Consider the following 20706-nt stretch of genomic DNA (forward strand, 5'->3'; position numbering starts at 1 on the left):
TCTATAGTACAATTTTTCAATTTTATTTGATTCAAACCTATTCTGATGATCGCAAAAATTGGTCACTTTTTGTACATTTTTTATTATAATTAGGATATTTTCCGAAAATATGGCAACACCGTCAAGTTTTTTCTTGGGAATGTTGGCATAGTATAGGACTCTCAAAAACTAAATAGTATGGATCTGCAATACAAACACATCAGAAGATACCTTAACATATAAAAAGAAAAAAATTCAAACCTATTCAGATGACCGCTAGTGTACTTCATTCACGGAACTATTTGGAATGAAGGAAATAAAAATAACGAGAAACGAGAAAGATGCATTGCACTATATCGATCTCGGAACTATTTGGAACGAAGGAAGTAGAAGGAACGATAAAAGAGAAAGATTCATTGAACTATATCGCTGTCGCAACTATTTGGAACTATGGAACTATATTAAGGAACTAGTTCCTTTTGGCAAAAGGAACTAGAAAGATCGATCCGCTCCAGGAACTATATTGCCCAGCTCTAGGGTATATACACAAGAAATTCATAATGATATGGTGAATGTGTTAGGTGAAAGTGCTCCTTCATATGCCACAGTAAAAAATTGGATTGCTGAATTTAAACGTGGTCGTACAAGCATTGAAGATGAACCACGTAGTGGACGTCCAAAAACAGCAACAACAACAGAAATTGTAGCCAAAGTGCATGATATGGTATTAAATGATCGACGAATAAAAGTGCGTGAAATTGCTAATATCATGGGCATCTCAAATGATCGAGTCCATTTAATTTTGCATGAAGAACTACAGCTGAAAAAGCTTTCTGCAAGATGGGTGCCGCATTTGTTAACAGTCGATCAAAAACGCATAAGAATGAACATTTCTCAAGCTTGTTGGGATCGTTTTAAGCGAAATAAAATGTATTTTAAGCGTCGTTTCATAACTGTTGATGAGACATGGATCCACCACTATACTCCAGAGACAAAAGAACAATCCAAACAATGGACTGAAGCTGGAGGAAGTGCCCCAAAGAAGGCAAAAACAATTCAATCGGCTGGTAAGGTTATGGCAACGGTTTTTTGGGACTTCAAAGGTATTTCATTGATTGACTATCTGCAAAAGGGTAAAACAATAAATTCAGAGTACTATTGCAAACTTTTGGATCAATTAAATGTACAAATTCGAGAAAAACGTCCAGGCTTACAACACAAAAAAATAATTTTTCGTCAAGACAACGCACCAGCGCACAAGAGTGTTTTAACAATGGCTAAAATCAACGAATTAAAGTACGAGTTGCTTGACCACCCACCTTATTCTCCTGATTTAGCTCCCAGTGACTTTTACTTGTTCCCAAATGTAAAAAAATTCCTTGCTGGCAAGCGTTTTGCCTCAAATGAATATGCAATTACAGTTGTAAAACACTATTTTGAAGACCTTGAGGAAAACTTTTTTAATCAAGGGATATATTTGCTAGAAAAGCGTTGGACTAAGTGTATTGAAGTTTCAGGAGATCATATTGAAAAATAAAAATATTTTTGAAAAACTAACCATTCTCTTTCATTGATAGGCTAAGAAGTTTCCGAACCGCTCTCGTGTGTATCCCTGTCTAACTCCTTTAGTTTGTTTCCCATTGACGTCGATTCGTGCTTTTTGGTTCCAATACAAATTTTTTAATACATCGTAATTCTATTCCTTGTACTCCGATTGATGTCAAAATGCCCATTAATTTGTCATGGTTAACCGGCTTTCTAATAATCGATGAAGCAAATGAAAACATATTTTTGGGCTTCTCTGCATTTCTGGACTAAGATTTGTTAACAGAATAGAGCTTCTCGGGTACCCATCCCTTAAACCCAAACTGCATTTTTCCCATAGCACGTTCGCACTTGCTATATATTCGTTGATGAATTATTTTTAGGAATATTTTCAGTACGTGACTCACTAAACTTATTAATCTGAATTCACAACATCGTGTTGCATTGTTTTACTTGGGAATGACGATGAAAGTAGATTTGAGCCAATCTTCTGGTTGAAAAGGGTGATGAGGAGTTCTTTATTGCTGGAATCTATTAGTTTTAAGACTTCAGAGGGCCTGTGGCTTTTTTATCTTTTAGAGTTTGTATGGCGCGTTATTGACGATCCAACTAGAGAATTGCTTATATTATTCTCAAGAGGTGATCGCTGCTCACCCGTGAAAATGTTTTCAATATTATTATTTTTCTATTTAAAGGTATAAGGTATATTATAAAATTAGTCTATTTACAAAGTTCCTCCATTCATTTCTATAATTTGTAATATATTTTAATCGATCGATTAATAAGTTAGTTTCAACGGTTAGTGTTCTTTTCAATATTGTTTTAGACCTGCCTCTATTACGTTGTCCCTGGGGATTCCAATATAGGGCAGAGTGGGAAATTTCATTTTCGCTTTTTCTGCGAGTGTAGCCGAGCCATCCATACTTTCTTTGAGCTATTGCAGACATTAGTCAACATCATGTTATGCTCCACAGTCGTTCGTTTGAAATAGTTTGTGGTCACCATATTTTTAGTATGTTGCGAAGACATATGTTTATGAATATTTGCCATGTCTCGGATCCATACAGTAGCGTTGATTTCACACATGCATTGAAAATATAATTTTTTTGTTTTCAAATTTAGTGTCTCAGAGACCCATATGTTTTTAAACGACGCAAATGTTTTAATGCGGCTATGTACGTCCTCCGCCGTACCCTAATTTGTTAACCCAGATAAAGCCACTGGTCGTTTGAACGCCACAAAAATGGTTGCAAAAATTTTCGTAAAACTCCGTTTTTTTTCGAATAATTTTGTAGGGTTTTTTGCATTTTGTTATAGTATTGTCTGTTATCTGTCATTTCATGCTTATAACACTTCATTTGATCCGAGTATTTCCACGCAAATGGGCTAAAACGCAAGCTATTCAAAAAAATGCGACTTTTTTGCAATTTTCGACTTTTGATGAAAAATTTAAATATGCGATAAAAATTTAATCATAAATGTTAGAATCATATAAAGTCAGGGATTTGTTAGGAATATAGTAAGAGGATTTTCACAATCAAGGGATTGGCATGTAAGGATACACCAATATTAGCCTCCAAAGTTTTTGGCACATTTAAAATAACGTCCAATTGAAGGAAAACTATACGCTTTAGAGAAAAAAGTTATTTTATTAAAAAATGCTTAAAAAGTCTTAAAAATATAATTTTCATAAACAATTTTAAGTTTTCTCTAATAAAATGTTACCTAGATATTCAAAACGGTCCACGTTTTGCACTTCTTCGCCATATATCTTAAACTGGCTATTATTATTGCCGTTTATCCTCATATTCCTTGTTTTGCTGTAATTTATTTTTAGACCAACTTTCAGGGATTCTTGTGACAGCTGGCTTAACTTCTTTTGCATATCTGAGTATGTTGCTATAAGTAGAAACGATGCTGTTCTGCATACTCCAGGTCCCCGAGTTTGTTAAACATATTCCAGTTTCGACCAGACGGCGATGAGTCCAGATTTTCATGCTGTCTTTGAAAATATGGACTCAAAAACAGTGACACTCATAAATAAGTTGTTTTAAAATGACAAAACAACAATGGGATTAATAGCCAGTTAATATTATAGTTTTTTTGCCTTTATGAGTACTTATTTGACGTATATGCAATGTAATTGACATCTGAAACCCAGTGGGTTTATTAAATCCGATTATATTTAAACATACTATAAGCCAGACTTATTTTAAACACAACTGCAACAGCTATCCCAATAAAAAAGTCACCTATGTTCTGAAAATATTTCATAGAACAAGAATCCATCCCATGGCTTGGTACACCTTTGATTTCGTCGGACTTCGAACGCTATAAATGCCGAGGAGGAGTGAGTTGTGTCGATATGTTTTTTCTTGCATATTATCTAGGATTGAACGTAGGGCGATGTTCTATTTGCAGATCTAAAGCCTCATTGGTATGATTCGGTTATTTTGTCAATCTTAGATCTTAGCCGATATGCTCCACAGAACTTTAAAGTTGATGCGAATAAGACTTAGACCATGTTTATATTATAGCCTTTTGCAGGGTTATCCTTCTTAATGAAGATTTATTTGACGTACACGCAAAGGAATTGACATTCGAAACCCGTACCCGTAAACGTACTATTATGCATCTGTATTTGCACATACCTTCGTGAATCCTTCTAGTGCATTCAAAAATGATTTTGATTCGATCTGCATACCGACTAAAAACCCATCTCGTCATCACTGGGAGTTTCGTTCATCTTGGTACAACTTTCGTATTACTTCGAGGTGGTTCCCAGGCCAATGTGGCCTTTTTCTAAGTTTTCTTTGTGACTAAATTCGGCTTTATCCTCCTCAGCTATCATTGTTTGCTCTATCCAGATCTTTTTTTTTTGGTTCTCAGCAGTATTTCACAATACAATGTAGATCTCTTCGCTCATCATCATTTTCTTCATTACGTTTGTGGGTGATATTGCGCCTTCATACAGAACAGACAGAAGGCGGAGTTGCATTTACCTTGTTTTTACAAGTACTGCCACAAACTTCTTCATAGATTTTTAGTCGCTTTTAAGCCAGCAAGTCTTGGGGATATCCTTCCTGATAATAGCAACAGTACAGTGCTATCAAGCTCTGATTCGGAACATTTCTTGTACCAGTTTACGTTGAGCATATTCCGTATTCGGAAGATAGGAAAGTCGACTTTTGACTAATCGATTAGTCGACTTTTTGCAGTCAAAAGTCTAAAAATCGAGGTCGAGTTTTGACTGGAGGGAGAATCGCATAATCGATTATTTTGCGATCGATTTTCGATATTTCCCATAGATTTTAGTTGACTTTGGCGGTTCTACATTTTTCTGATAGCTACAGAATCAATCAAAAGAAAGCTAGAAAATCGACGAATAATCGATTTCCTTCGGTTATCAAAAAGTTAAAAATCGAGTCCTAGGGCAATTGAAAAAATCACCAGACCCGAAAAATCGCATTTTTAGTTTGAGAACAATATCGAAAAGTCGATTACTGCTTTTCATTACCTATCCCTAGCATGCACTACAGCTACTACATCTACGTACCCCACTAAAAAATGTTATCGGACATATCTGGCAATGAAAAAAATTGTGTAGTGTTGCAATATAAAGTCAAGTCAAATTCTTCCACAAGTTCAGTTTTATTTTGGCAGGTCATGTTTGATTACAACGTTTTTCACGTTGTTGCGACACCTATGAGAAATGTTAGATGGCGTGGCTATTTGTGATTCTTGGTAACAGAAGAGAAGAGCTAGCTGTGATTTGTCACGTTTGATATGAAAGAGACTCTAAGACAGATCTGAACTATGAACAATTCATACGATAGTCAGAACGTTAGATACAGACATGGGCGTAGCCAGGTTGGGTTAACATATGGTTAAGACGGGAAAATTATGTTCGGACGAAATCTGTTTCAGACAATTTGGAGTCGAATTAGCCATGCCCGTATGTCTTTCTGTCCGGCTGGCTGGCGCGTACGATAACTCTCGAACAGATCAACCGATTCGTTCCAAAATTTGCCATTCGAACTTAGTTTAAGTTCAAAGATTGACCCCTTCGGTCCAAACTTTGCACGTCGTATTATTCCATGCAGATTTAGATCCGGTTCGGATATGGACTATATTGGTCCACTCCTTCGGGTACCTCCCACACAAAATTCGATCCTTATGGACCGTTGTGAATTATTTTCAGCAGGTCGAATGTAACTTTTATCGGAGTAAAGCCCATTACAATTAAGCCTTAATATGTATTTGGATGTGTGGATACGATTTTATTGTACGTTTAACCTTTTCTTTCGTTTTCCCGTTAATCTTTTTTGTCAGAAGGTTTCTCCTTTCTTCTTTTAAAGAATTTAAACCAACGAATATATTTGAACTCGTTCGTTCGTGGTTTACTTAAAGTTATTTCCTAGGGACATTTCTGTAGGGACAATGATAGACTTCTTTCAAATGAATAAACCGAAATTTTTGATCTAGTTCGTTGGTGAGTTACTAAAAAATATTTTCCATGAAAATTCCTGAAGAGACTAGGGTAGACTTCTGTCATATGAATGTGTATATTTCAATTATATTCAAACTAAATCATATCATATGGAACCTTCTTCGCCAGATTCCACAATTTTGAATATACAACACAAAATTCCTAACATTACAAAACAACATACGCTGTGTACTTACAAAGTATTAGCAACACAAGCATGAATTAAAAGCATCTGGAATGAATTGAACTGGAAGGACGAAATATTTCCAACACACACAAAATCCCCTACAGCAAACCTCCCCAAACAGTCCAAAAAATTCACTGCAAGGTATAATGTAAAATGAACACATTATGAATCGTACGTTTTTTGTATACTTCTTTACATTACAGAATATCTGAAAACCCGGAAGAATATAAGAAAATCTGGGTAGATGGTGGTACCCATGCACGTGAATGGATAACTCCGGCCACAGTAACATATATACTCAATCGTTTCATAAACGATTGGGATAACCAACCCAAATACGTACGCCACAAAACCTGGTATTTTATGCCTGTAGTAAATCCCGATGGCTACGAACACAGTCGTAAGAAAGATCGTTTATGGCGTAAAAATCGTACACCAAATAAATATACCCGTTGCAAGGGTGTTGATTTAAATCGCAATTTTAATGTAGGTTGGAATACACGAGGATCATCGAACAATCCCTGTCGTGAAACATATCATGGACGTCAATCATTTTCTGAGATGGAAACTGAAGCAATCGGAAAATTTTTGCAAGAAAGAAAACACAATTTATAGGCATTTTTAACATTTCATAGTTATGGTCAAATGTTATTGTATCCATATGGTTATACTGCAGCAAAATATAAAGATGCCACAATGTTGCAACGTGTTGGTGATGAAGTGGCGAAATATATAAGAGAAACCATAGGGAGAAGATATCAAGTTGGTTCAAGACATAAATTGCTGTATCCTGCTGGTGGTGGGGCAGATGATTGGGCTTGTTATTCGCTTCGAGCTAGATATGTTTATACCATTGAGTTAAGAGATCGTGGTACTTATGGATTTCTATTGCCACCAAATCAAATTATAGCAACAGCTTTGGAAGGTTATGCCGTAATTGATGCTGTTGCCAAAGATATACTCTGAGATGTTTTTGTTTTTAATATTTTTGTGATAATAAATAATAGTTACTATTTTTTAATTAAAAATTTTAAAGGGGTTATGGCCACTTGCAGTTTTTAATATAATTTTCCCACAAACATTCCATATGGGACAAGGAAGACTTCTTGAACGTTTTACAAAATCGAATTTTTTTTTTTGTTTGCTCATTTTAAAGTACAGCTTGAATAGAATATGTTGCAAAAATTTTCGATTCGATCGGACAAATATTGGCTGAAGTATGAGCGTTAGAAAGGAAAAATTCATTGTGATTTGTATATAATATCGACGTTTTCAACGCGCTTTTCTCGAAATCACATTTTTGAAAGCGGTGTCCCCTGTAGCTAAAAAACCTATGATCCTATCTTCATATGGTTTTGTGGATTTACTAAACATAAAAAAAGCTTGTCCTTAAGCGAGAGGCTTTTACAAATATGTTGACGAATTTGTGGAGAAAAAACCATCAATTTTTTAGTTAAAACTGAAATTTTGACATTGACAGTTAACCAGTTTTTTTTAATTGATATGTTTAATTTCGTTTTCCTTAAGGACAAAAATATTAGGTTCTTTATGATCCCAACAAAACATGTGCTGATCGGTTTATTTGTTTTCGAGTTACCGCACCGCAATCTCTGTAATGCTTTAGTAATAACAGTGTTTCGTAAGCGGTCATTTGTCAGAACACTGTGAAATATTTGTCAACAAAAAATCCGAAAGTAGTTCAAAATGTGATATTTTAGATGAAAATAAAGTTTCGTAGATTTCAGGGTACAATAAAGTAGAGGTAGGCCAGGTATGAAAATCACTGAAAAATACAACCCTGTAGCCAAACGTCAAATGGCATGGTACAATAATAAAAGTAGATGTATATGCATTAGGGTTATGACTTTTTGACATTTTTCCTCAAAAATGATTTCCTGTAGCAGGGATGAATGAACTTTTGCCTATTAATCACTATGCTATCGTTTATTCCATTGAAATATAAAAAAAGTTCACGCACAAATCGATTTTAAAAAAATAATTTTTTGAAAAAATATATGAAATGAAAAAAAAATTTTTTTCAAAAAAATATTTTTTGTTGCACGAATGAATAAATATAAGCCTACTAATAACTATAATAACGTTTATTTCATTCAAATATTCAAAAAGTCGCGAAAAAAGTCACTTTGAAAAAATTTAAATTTTTTTGTTTTTCGTTAAAAAATTATATTTTTGAATAAAAGCGTTTCCGACATTTTTACGATTCTCAGAATTGAAGAAAAATAGTGAGAAATAAATTTAATGTCATTTTAATTATCTCTAGTGGCTCTAAAGTTTATTTTCAATTATATATCTGTTTTCAGTGACTTCAAAAAATTGTCCATAATTTTGATAAATTAAAATTTTAAAATCATTTTGTGCGTGAGGTTTTTTCACCGAATCACCTTATAATTAAGATTTTATGTAATCTTATGGCAAAACTCATCACGCTATGATACAGGGATATGAGGTTGTAAAAAAGTCATAACCCTAATATGCATAGCTGGCCGTGATACAAAAACATATGGAATTTAGGACTTCACTGTTTGTATGTTAAAAGTACCGAATAGAGTAAAAAACAAGTTAGCATGGCGTTAAATTCGGCCGGGCCGAACTTGTTATACCCTACACCTCGAGTTATATTGAAGTAAAATGGAACAATTAGGGGTCGATTATGGATAGCAATTATCGTTGAGTGGAGTTGTCAGTTTTCAAAATTACTTTATGTATGGCAACCTTCAACTGAAACTTAGTTGACGAACCGGCTATTTTTCAGCAACCAGTTATTTTCAGTTCCAGTGAATATTTTCGAAGAAACAAGAAGTAAAATTGAAAGGAAAAAAATATTTTCTTAACAATTGTTGATTATTTGCATGATTAATTAATTTTGTCTATCAAAAATGTGGTGAAAATAACAATAAGACAACAGTTTGAAATATTAATTAATAAATTGAGTGCAAATCCAATGTGCACATGGGTTCCATCTATACAGCCGACAACACCAGGGAATTTCGTTTTTGAATAAAAATGATTTTTGTTTTGTATTTTTTCCTCCTCCGACAATTTCGAAACGATCCAATTTTGGCACAATTTGTCATCTATCAAGTGGACAACTTTCTTCAATACGTTCGACAATGTAGATTGAGCCATGCAATTGTTGTAATCATTGTCATGGGACTTTCAGAAACTTCCCTCCGCAAAAAAATCTCAACGCAGCGCACACTTTTAAAAGTGGGGGTATTGCTGTTGATCTGTAACTTGCTTTGAAGTCATCCTTTAACGTTTCCACAATGTAAACTACGGCATCCTTTTCAATCGAAAATAGGCCTTAAACCTAAAATAATTTTCTGATTATACAGATCTTTCGACTTGTCCCTCATACAAATTTCCGATATTTCGGTAAGATAATGTGGCTAAAACCTAAAAAATACCAAAACTAAGAGGTATGCTTCTATGGGGGATAAAGAAAGACGTAGACATATACTAAAAATTCTTTTCTGGAATACTTTATAACCACCTGGAAGACTAAATAACAAAATCCAGTCATTTCGGTGGAATTGGCGTCACAACCTTACGAATTACGAAAATCGGGAGCTACCGTTCTATGGGAGCTATGTAAAGGCGTGGACCTATAACGACAAATTTCATATGGAAAGTTTTATACCCCAAATGAAGACTAAACACCAAATTTCAGCTAATTTGGTGGAATATTGATGCAACAACTTTCAAAATACCGAAAATAGGGAGGTACCGTTCAATTGGGGCTATATGAAGGCGTGGACCCATAACCACAAATTTCATATAGGAAGTTTTATATCCCAAATCATGACTAAACTGCAAATTACAGCCATTTCGGCGTAATATTGAGGCCAGAACTTCAAAATAGCGACAAAATTAGAGGGGAATGTTGAATACCCCCAACGAACACTAAATACCAAATTTCAGCCATTTCGATGGATTATTGTGGCCACAACATTCAAAACACTGAAATTCGGGAGGTACCGTTCTATGGGGGCTATATAAAGGCGTGGATCTATAACCACAAATTTCATATAGGAAGTTTTATACCCCAAATCATGACTAAACTCCAAATTACAGCCATTTCAGCGTAATATTGAGGCCAGAACTTCAAAATAGCGAAAATCGGGTGGTACCGTTCTATGGGGGCTATGTGGAGGCGTGGACCTATAACGAAAAAATTCCGGGGGAATGTTTTATACCCCCAGCGAAGACTAAGTACCAAACTTTAGCCACTTCGGAGGAATATTGCGGCCACAACCTTCAAAATACCGAAAATCGGGAGGTACCGTTCTATGGGGGCTATATGAAGGCGTGGACCTATACCGACAAAATTCTAAGGGAACGTTTTTTACACCCAACGAAGACCTAATACCACAAATTTTAGCCATTTCGGAGCAATATTGAGGCCACAAACTTCAAAATACATACAGAAAAGCGGGAGGTACCGTTCTATGGGGGCGTTGACCTATACCGACAAAGTTGTATACCCCCAACGAAGACTAAGTACCAAATTTCAGTCATTTTGTTGCGATAATGAAGCTAAACCCGTAAAAATACCGAAAATCGGATTGTGTGAAGATAAATTGGATTTCAAATTGGAAAATTTGGAGCAAGTTGAGTTTAAGCATTAAGCTCGGAAAAAATTATAATTTTTTTATATAGCCGGCCTTCGGCCGGGGATTTAAGACTTTCTCCTATGGACAGGAGCCAATCTAGGGAACGGGAGCAACATTTGCTTAAATTAAAATTTTCTGTAAATAGCCGACATTTAACAAGGGAATTTTCGGAACTTCGGAGGCCCATATCTCGAGAAGTATGGACTTCCGCAAAAAATGTTGTATATATTTGTGATCAGGGTAACGAGACCTACCTGTGGAAAACAGTTGGTATCGATCCGAGCTTAATGCTTAAACTCATCTTAAGCCGATAATTTAATTTTAGCAAAGACACGAACCAACAACAGCTTTCCGTCGACGAACCCTTCCCCATTGTTTGGTTGGGGGCCCAAAAGTAGTTATCGTTTAGCAGCTTTCGTTTTCGTAGTGGGTATATAAAATAATTTTTTCCAAAATCTGAATATATTTAGAATTTCTTGAAAGACATAGGCTAGATGGACAGTCGATGCCCTATCCAGAAAAAATATTCCGTCGACGAACCCATCCCCATTGTTTGGTGGGGGCCCCAAAGTAATTACCCTTTAGCAGCCTTCGTGGCGGGTATATAAAATATTTTTTTTCGGTCACCCGGCGCCTTTAATTAATTTATAAAATATTTGTAAATAAATAAAATATGGACTAAAGCTGAAATAAACACAAAGATGATAAATAAATAAATAAATATTTTTTTCCAAAATCTGAAAATGTTTAGAATTTCTCGAAAGACATAGGCTTGATGTATATTCGATGCCCTATCCAGAAAAAAATATTCCATCGATGAACCCCTCCCCATTGTTTGGTGGGGGCCCCAAAGTAATTACCCTTTAGCAGCGTTTGTAGTGGGTATATAAAATATATTTTTTTCCAATATCTGAAAATATTTAGAGTTTCTTGAAAGACATAGGCTAGATGGGCATTCGATGCCCTATCCAGAAAAAAATATTCCGTCGACGAACCCCTCCCCATTGTTTAGTGCGTATATAAAATATTTTTTTCCAAAATCTGAATATATTTAGAATTTCTTGAAAGACATAGGCTAGATGGACAGTCGATGCCCTATCCAGAAAAAATATTCCGTCGACGACCCTCCCCATTGTTTGGTGGGGGCCCAAAAGTTATTACCCTTTAGCAGCTTTCGTAGTGGGTATATAAAATATTTTTTCCAAAATCTGAATATATTTAGAATAGGCTTGATAGAAATTCGATGCCCTATCCAAAAAAAATATATATATTGAAAGATATACGGAAGATGGACATTATATGCCCTATCCAAAGAAAAATATTCCGTAGACGAACCCCTATAATTATTTAAACGTTTAAACAAACCTCATTATTATAATAAAATTGTATGCTAAATAAATATTTACAGTTTCCTTTAATTCAGTTAAATATTGTTTAAATATTATAACGATATTAATAGTTTCATTCTTAAATTAAATTTTATCATTGAATTCCAATTTAAATTTAGCCTCAGCACAGTACGCTATTGCTGTATTGCTGCTCTGTACAGTACGCTGTTGCTGCTTCATGCCTTTGCTAAAATTAAATTTTCCAATTTGAAATCTAATTTATCTTCACACACATGAAAATCGGGTGGTGCCGTTATATGGAGGCTATATCAAAACGTGGACCGATATAGCCCATTTGCAATACCAATCATCCTGGGTGTAATAGAAACATCTATACCAAATTACAAAGCTCTATCTTAAAAATTGCGAGCTGTATCTTCATTTCAACAGACGGACGGACAGACGGACACGATTATATCGACTTAGAATTTTTCCCTGATTAAGAATATATATACTTTATAGGGTATCCGATGAATATTTCGATGTGTTACAAATGGAATGATAAATTTAATTATACCCTCCATATTATGCTGGAGGGTATAATAAAAATTACTTTAACTCCAGAATATATAGCATTTCCAAATTAAATGAAACCTTTTCCAAATTGAATGAAACCTTTTCCAAATTGAATGAAACCTTTTCCAAATTAAATGAAACCTTTTCCAAGTCAAATGAAACCTTTTCCAAATCAAATGAAACCTTTTCCAAATTGAATGAAACCTTTATTTTTATTGAGAAAAAAAATTATATGGGGTTTCAACAATTTTTTAGTTAAATTCTAATCTTAAGTAATGACATAAAAGTGTAAATCGCTGCATGTTTTGTTTGCTTCCTTGAACTTAAGCATTTTATAATTTGTTGGCATCGATTAAGGTTATAGCGAAATAATGCTAAAGAGAGAATTAAGGTTTAAAAAATTGCTAATAATTACAGGGGCTAATTGTATTACCTATTGAAGTGGTTCCCTATTTGCTGCTTGTGGAATTTTTAATGGACATACTCATTACATAATTGAAGCAGTCATGTTTATTGTGCTGTTGGCTACTATACTCAATCACGTCAACGATATTAGATCGTAATCTGATCGGGTAGTACCACTCCGGTACACAATTTTATTATATTTGAAAATGCATTGCTGAATATGGCATTAAAAATTTCAAATTTCGCCGGTTTAATTCTATCATTATGTGTATTCGTTTACTTATTAAGTTATTGCATAACAATTATCCTGAAAAAAACTTTCAAAAATAAAATTGTGTGCCAGAGTGTTACTACGCGATCGGACAATAGATCGTAATATCGTTGACGTGATTGAGCATAGTAACCAACAGCACAATAAACAGTTAACAAAGATATAACGTTAATTTCAGATGCCTCACATGGTATTCAGCAGAAACTTAATCACGCCATAAATCGGAACTTCGACTCAAGGAGGATCTGTCCTTCAGGATTCTTAATATACTCATCAAGGGCTTTCATCCCCAAAAGGAATTATCTCTGCCCCAGATTTTCATCTAAATTCTATCTTTAGGATTATTTCGCTATAACCTTAATTGATGGCCAAAAATTATGAAATGTTTAAGTTCAAGGAAGCAAAACATGCAAGGAGTTCCACTTTTATGTCCTTACTTTAATTAGAATTTAAGTAAAATATCGATGAAAACCAATATAATTTTTTATTTCTTTTTCTTTTCAAAATATTCTGGCTTTTTTCTTTCAATAAAAATAAAGGTTTCATTCAATTTGGAAAAGGTTTCATTTGATTTGGAAAAGGTTTCATTTGATTTGGAAAAGGTTTCATTTGATTTGGAAAAGGGTTCATTTGATTTGGAAAAGGGTTCATTTAATTTGGAAAAGGTTTCATTTAATTTGGAAAAGGTTTCATTCAATTTGGAAAAAGTTTCATTCAATTTGGAAAAGGTTTCATTTAATTTGGAAATGCTATAGTTGCTAGAAACGTCCAAAAATAGCAAAAGTTGTACCCAAATTATGACAGTGAAAAAATGTCATTCTCTTATTTTCTACTTGACAAGTGATTGCTGGCATCCGATTTGAAGATACATTTCAGCTAAAATTTTTACAAAAATTGTAATTTTTCCATTCCCGTACTTTTGGAACAAATTTCAATTAATATCAATATTTTACGAATCTTGATTTTTTAAAATAGTCTGGCTTAATCCCATTGTTGTTGTTTTAATATTTAAAACAACTAATTTATTAGTGGAGAAGGTTTGGCATTGTTCGCCAAGGGTTAAGGCAGGGAAGACTAGTTTCGAATCTCGCCACAGTATCAAATCAGTTCCCCTGTTTTTGTTTTTGGGTATTCTCCACCGAAGTTATTTTTCAATAACTTCTTCAACATAAAACTTTTTAATTAATTCTCTTTCGAGTTGAGCTTTTTAGACCTATTATATACATTGAAAAATTAGGAGTCTACCGAAGTCCCACGCATTCAACCATTACGCTACGTTTCACGGGTGGTTAAGCCGATCTTCAGGCGTATTGAATGTTGTTTTTGTGGCAGACGAAGGCAAAGCTTGGGAACTAAGAAAAAAACTTCAATGAGACAACCTCACACAACCCCGACGAATAGCAATCGAAACAGTTCCTTTGTATCGATAGCCCATCCACGTCCAAATGTAAAATAAAAGAAACGCCAATAATGGTCAGAACCTCGAACGACTCTGATTTAAGTGATAAATCGAGGGCTGCTCGATAACCAAACAACTTTCGACGGCAAGAGTGCATCGATCAAATTAAATTTTGTATGTGCTACAGCACTATGAAAAACTGGTTTGTTGAATTCAATCGTGGTCGACAATCGATAAAACAAACGAAGGTCGTGAAAGTCGTCCAAAACGGCCGTTGTGCCAGAAAAAATAAGCCGCGTGTGAACGTATAATGCAAGTTCACCATGTTATATAGTTATATATTATATATGAGATAGAGGCATCCTTGGGCATTCCTTCAACCAACTAACATTTGATATTGCATGAAATGGGATTTTCTCGTTAGATCCAGCACTATTTGACAATCCTTCATGAAAGCACTTGTCGATTTGTGCAAAGAAATTGTGAATAAATACGATCGCGGTGCTTCAAAAGACGTTTATAAGATCGTCACAGACGGCGAATCTTGGATATATGGATATATGCATATATGGCAAGCCACATTCAACGAAAGTTGTTCAAGGAAGAAGCACTTCGAAGTAAATGGTCACATGTTGTGCTTCTACTATACGGCTTGGGGAAAGTAATAATAATAATTTTTCCACAAACATCCCAGAAGGGACAAGGGAAACTTCTCTCATATCAATGAGTGCACCCCGATTCAAATAACTCAATGATATGGGACCTACTGTTTATCGCCGAGTCCGAACGGCGGTCTAAGACACCACTTGTAGAGAAGTTTTACAAGGCTGTAATACTCAGGAAATGTCGCCAACATTACTGAGGGGTATTTTGCCAACGTTGAGAAGTGTTTGGCTGGCCGGGGAATCGAACCCACGACCTTCAGTGTGCAAGGCGGGGGCTCTCACACATCGATTCGAACCAGCGTCTTTTAGACTAGACAAAACCTGGAATTGATGGGTTGTCCGCCGTACAGTCCTGACTTGGAACCAAAGTCATTGGGATTTGATTCCCGCACATCAAGAAAAAAGGGCTTAGTGAACGATTTTCGTCGCTGGAAGATGCTGTTTAAAAACCATGTTTTGGAGGGAGGTGTCGGAGTGGAAAAAGCACAATTGGTTTGAGCGCATGAATACCATTTTTGATGATAAATATTCGCATTTTCATTATTAAGCCAGTAACTTTTCTAGTTCCCCTCTTAGGAATATTGGCTTGAAGTAGTATTTTGAGATGAAAGAGGCTCTAAGACAGATCTGAACTTTGAACGATTATGACTGGAATGGCAATCGGAACAGTTCCTTTGTATCCATCATGTCGCTTGCTGCATAGTATTTTTTCTCATTTTATTTCCTAAATTTTAAAGAATATATTATTTATTTGAAGTATATGTGTAATTATAACAGGAACAGAACCTTTTCTATTGCATATTTTTCAAATACGGAGAGATAAAAAGAAACACGATTGACTCAACTAGTCTAGTATTTCCCCTGGGCCATTTATTTCATCGCCATTCATCCCAATCTCCATCCTATTGTCATAGACTAACGAACATACAGACGACGGATTACTCATTTTTTCCGCGGTCAAGTACCTTAAACCCGAAAACTCAAAAAAGTTCGAAGACGATTTTCGGGGAAAGTGACAATATTTTCTTGGATATTTTTATCTGAGGATATAGCTCTCATCAAAAACTATCCCCATGTAGTCTTTTGCCAGAATAAAATATTTATTAACTTGTATTTTTTGGCATTTTATATTGAGTTTCTTAGTTACCACACTCAATTCGAACATACTCGGTGAAAGCTTTCCGGCGTCTATGTCTTCATTAATCTATGCTATTGCCTAATTTTTAAAGAATATGATAACTATTCAACTCTTCCACTTCTTACAGGGTTTCTACAAATGTTCAGGAGAATAAGAAAATTTGGATTGATGGTGGAACACATGCCCGTGAATGGATTACACCGGCTACGGTAACATATATAATGTATCGTCTTATGTCCAAGTGGTCGTCCCAACCGGAATATATACGCAGTAAAACTTGGTATTTTATGCCTATGGTAAATCCAGATGGTTATGAATATAGTCGACGTAAAGATCGTTTGTGGCGTAAAAATCGTTCGCGTAGCAAAATTTCGACATGCCGTGGTGTGGATTTAAACCGAAATTTTAATATTGGATGGAACACAATTGGCTCCTCAGAGAATCCCTGCCGTAATAATTATCATGGACCACGGCCCCATTCTGAAAGAGAAACTAAAGCAATTGTGACTTATCTAAAAAGTATAGAGAAAAATTTGGTTGCTTTCTTAACATTTCATAGTTATGGTCAAGTTTTTGTATATCCCTATGGTTATAGACCATTAAAGACTAAACAATATAAGACATTGGAACGTGTGGGCCTTGAAGCGGCAGATATTATACGGCGGAGAACTGGAAAGAAATATGATGTTGGTGTAACTTATAGTACTTTATCACCCTCTGGTGGTGGAGCAGACGATTGGACGTGTGCCATGTTAAATGTTAAATATGTCTATACAATTGAGTTGAGAGATCGTGGTCGTTATGGGTTTTTGTTACCGCCAAAACAAATCGCCCCAACAGGTTTAGAAGGTTACACAATGGTGCGGACGGTAGCTCGTGATATTGTGTAACAAGCTCATAATGGAACAAGTAGTTTATAGAACTCAAATCGAATTTCATGCGAAAACAAATGCATTTATTTCAGAGTATTTATTTTAATATAAATTTTATTTATACCAAACTAAAATTTTCAGGGAGCAGAATAAGTAATTTAAGATGTAGATTAAATTATAATAAGAATAAAGATATGAAACTTTGTGATATATATAGACAAACTTTGTGTTTAAATATTTTCAGCAAAATGTTCGATGAGAAAAGAAAAACATGAACCAAGCTAACAACTTTACCGAAACCTTGGAACACTTCCCTGCCAGTGACCTTAGTTACTTTGATGGTCCATTAAAAACATTTGTTCCATAAGCCGAACTAAGAAAGGATCTCCATTCCTCTCTGGAGTTTTCTGATTTTACTGATAGTCCAATGATGTATACATCATCAGCATAAGCAAGTAACATGTGACAACTAGCTGATGCGTACATATGATAAGTGTGTTGCCTCCGGTTTAGAACAGCTCGGCTGCAAGGCCATCGGCTCCTGCTGCCCTATCTTGACCGGCGGTATGCATTCAATACCATCTTCAGGGATTGGATCTGTGGTATCTTCGTCGTCTTTTTTACTATTGGATACGAACAGTTTGTAAAACTGCTCTTTCCATATCCCGATCAGACTATATTTATCAGTCACAAATTTACCTTCCTGTTCTCTACAGGATGTAAATGTAATTTTACTAAAAATTTCCCTAAAATATGCTCATAAATAAGGAAGTATTACTTCATCTACAACTTACAACTTTTTGTTCATCCTAAAGGTATGCTAGAATTTTTGTTTGAAATGCAAAACGACTTACCGTATCAGTTCCATCATCCGTATCATCATCGCCATACATATTCTTGGTTGTTATATCCTTAGTGGTATTATCATTCGATGAACATTGATTTGTGGTTGTTGTATTTTCATCGGGCAACTCCACAAGAGGACTCTCAGCAGAAATAGCCGATTCTGTGGGTATATTTTTAGCAAAATTTGTAAATGTATTGCCCAGGCCAGAACTAGTATTATCACTACCATTAATGGTTCCGCCGCCACCATTGTTACCAACATCTGACAGAGAATAAGTAACAGTTGGAGTTTCAGGAGTCATTAAAGGTGGACTGCAATCGTCTAAGGGTGTTGTGGCCGGCATATAACCGTTACTCAGCTTTATCATATTCTCCTTTGGAAGCACATTTTCAATACTTTTTGTATATTTACTATTCATTTGAATTGTGGTTGTTGTCTGCACAGCAGTTGTTTGGCCATTAGAACGACATTTCACAGAACGTGGGCTTTTCTGTTTGGGTTTAGGTGTTTTCTTATTATCCTGCTGCCGCACATTACCCATAAAGTTTTGATGTTGTAGCAATAATAATTCAGCCTCACGTAATAATTCATCAACACTGCGGGTATCTGAATTATCTGCCAATCGGCTTACTTCTTGAAAAATACTTTCGGCATCTATTTCGGTGTCGTGGCCATTTGTTATTAGGTCTCCAGCACCACCACATTTCTGTTCTTGTCTCAAGAACTCCATAATGCTACTGGTTGCCGTGAAATCATCAAAATCCAAAAGCGTTGGTGATTGTGGTACAGAATTTGATTCAGCGTAGGAATAGTGATGTTGGTGACCCATGGGTGTGGTGGCATTATCTGGCACTATATGCTGATCTTTCGGTAATTTTGTTTGCGAGGACATTATTAATTTATTGTTTGTTTGCTGTTGAACTACACCCTAGGGCAAAAGAACTTTTGGCATAATCTGTTTAATAATACTCAAAAAAAGGAAAAAATATTTTCAAACTTGCTGATAAATTGTAATTTTTGTCACTAGAGAAATAACTTTTTAGTATCACTTCTTTTAACTTTACTTTTGTTTTATATTTCTTTACTCTAATTTGCATGAATAGCCACACAAACATAGCCACATTTTAAAATGTTGGCTTAATTTTCCTTTTGATTTACACACGCACCACTCACATCCATATATTTTTATGAATTTAAAACAATTATTTTGTTGTGTTGGTTTGTTACAGGATGTAATTATATTCATCCTTTAAACAAGGACATTTTTATTTGGCTCGGCAAATTTTTGTTGCACTTAAAAACATCAATACAGACTGAAATGGCAGGTTGGTTTGTTTGTACTTTGTTATGATGGTATTCTATGCTTTTTTTCCTGTATTATTGTTTTTTTTTTTTTTTTCGTTCCAACTGGCCGACACGAATGACGATTAACTATTGTAAGGATAACACGATGAATTTGTTTGGCTCTCTTAAGGGTAACAAACTTCCTCCTATGGCAAAGGACCTATTTGACAATAACAATGCGCAGTTAGTGAAATACGTAATGTAGTCAGTTTAACAGCTGGTTTAAATGAAGGTTTAAATACACTCAGAGAAATTGGAGGTTGAGGTAAATAATACCTATGTTACAGCCGGTTTATGAATCTGGAAACGAAAATGTGTGGGAGTGAAACACACGCAAATTTTACTTTTCCAAATAGTATTTCCTTTGCTTTTGCTTCAAAGTCCATATTTACATTATTCTCCGTTTATATATAACCGGGTTTAACCGACTGTTTCTTAGACCATGTTTACCCTGCGTTTACAAATGACAGGACAGTTGACTTCATGTATTGATTGTCAAAATACCAAAACTTGCCTGTGTGACGTAGGCGTCCAGACAACTGCAAAAAGACTTGTAAAATTATGAATGAAAATCATCGATTTCTTCTTGTTTTCCGTTCACATATTTTGTTTTTGTTCATGTTCTTTTGTTTTCAACACTAGAGTTGTACAATCTAGTTCATTTGAAAGATCTAGTTCAATAGTTCAGCTCTTTTAGCTGAACTAGTTCAGTAATCTAGTTCATAGTTCACTATCCAGTTCATTCATTCGGATCATAATCGTTCAATCAAACACATACATACACCAAATAGAAACAAACAATAGCAAAAATCTTATCAATGTGAAAAAGCTTTGTGTGTGTGTGTTTCTTTTTTTTCTATCCGGAACAAGGCACATTCAATATGGGAATATGTGGAATTTGTTGTGTTTTTGAAGAATTCTTCACTTTCGAACATCTATTGTACCTTGATCCAAAACGTAAACAAACTCATCAAATTACGAAGGCATCACTTAACACTGACGACGGCGTAACTTTATGCATACGAGT

At 35.1% G+C, this 20706-nt stretch overlaps 2 protein-coding genes and 1 pseudogene across 4 annotated transcripts in view; 2 read left to right on the plus strand and 1 right to left on the minus strand.

Moving 5' to 3' along the window:
• The window catches only part of LOC141398642 (carboxypeptidase B-like), a 38450-nt gene extending 20849 nt beyond the window's left edge, over positions 1-17601 (plus strand). Inside the window, exon 2 of the mRNA XM_073976147.1 lies at positions 16744-17601. Coding sequence (XP_073832248.1) covers positions 16838-17506 — 669 coding nt within the window. The 5' untranslated portion in view covers positions 16744-16837 and the 3' untranslated portion in view covers positions 17507-17601. The remainder of the gene's footprint in view (positions 1-16743) is intronic.
• Positions 1-19880, minus strand: part of LOC141398640 (uncharacterized) — a 308082-nt gene extending 288202 nt beyond the window's left edge. The window contains exons 1-2 of one of the 3 annotated variants that reach the window (XM_073976145.1): positions 19509-19851; positions 18343-19277 (exon numbers count right to left, since the gene is read on the minus strand). In XM_073976145.1, coding sequence (XP_073832246.1) covers positions 18343-19227 — 885 coding nt within the window. In that variant the 5' untranslated portion in view covers positions 19228-19277; positions 19509-19851. Of the gene's footprint in view, positions 1-18342 lie in introns of all 3 variants that reach the window. The other 2 variants (XM_073976144.1, XM_073976143.1) reach the window with 2 other exon arrangements.
• On the plus strand, positions 5381-7166 carry LOC141396754 (carboxypeptidase B-like; annotated as a pseudogene).
• Positions 19881-20706: the final 826 nt, after the last annotated feature.

This window comes from Musca autumnalis, unplaced genomic scaffold, assembly GCF_047663935.1.
Source record: "Musca autumnalis isolate F117 unplaced genomic scaffold, ASM4766393v1 scaffold_3, whole genome shotgun sequence".
NCBI lineage: Eukaryota > Metazoa > Arthropoda > Insecta > Diptera > Muscidae > Musca > Musca autumnalis.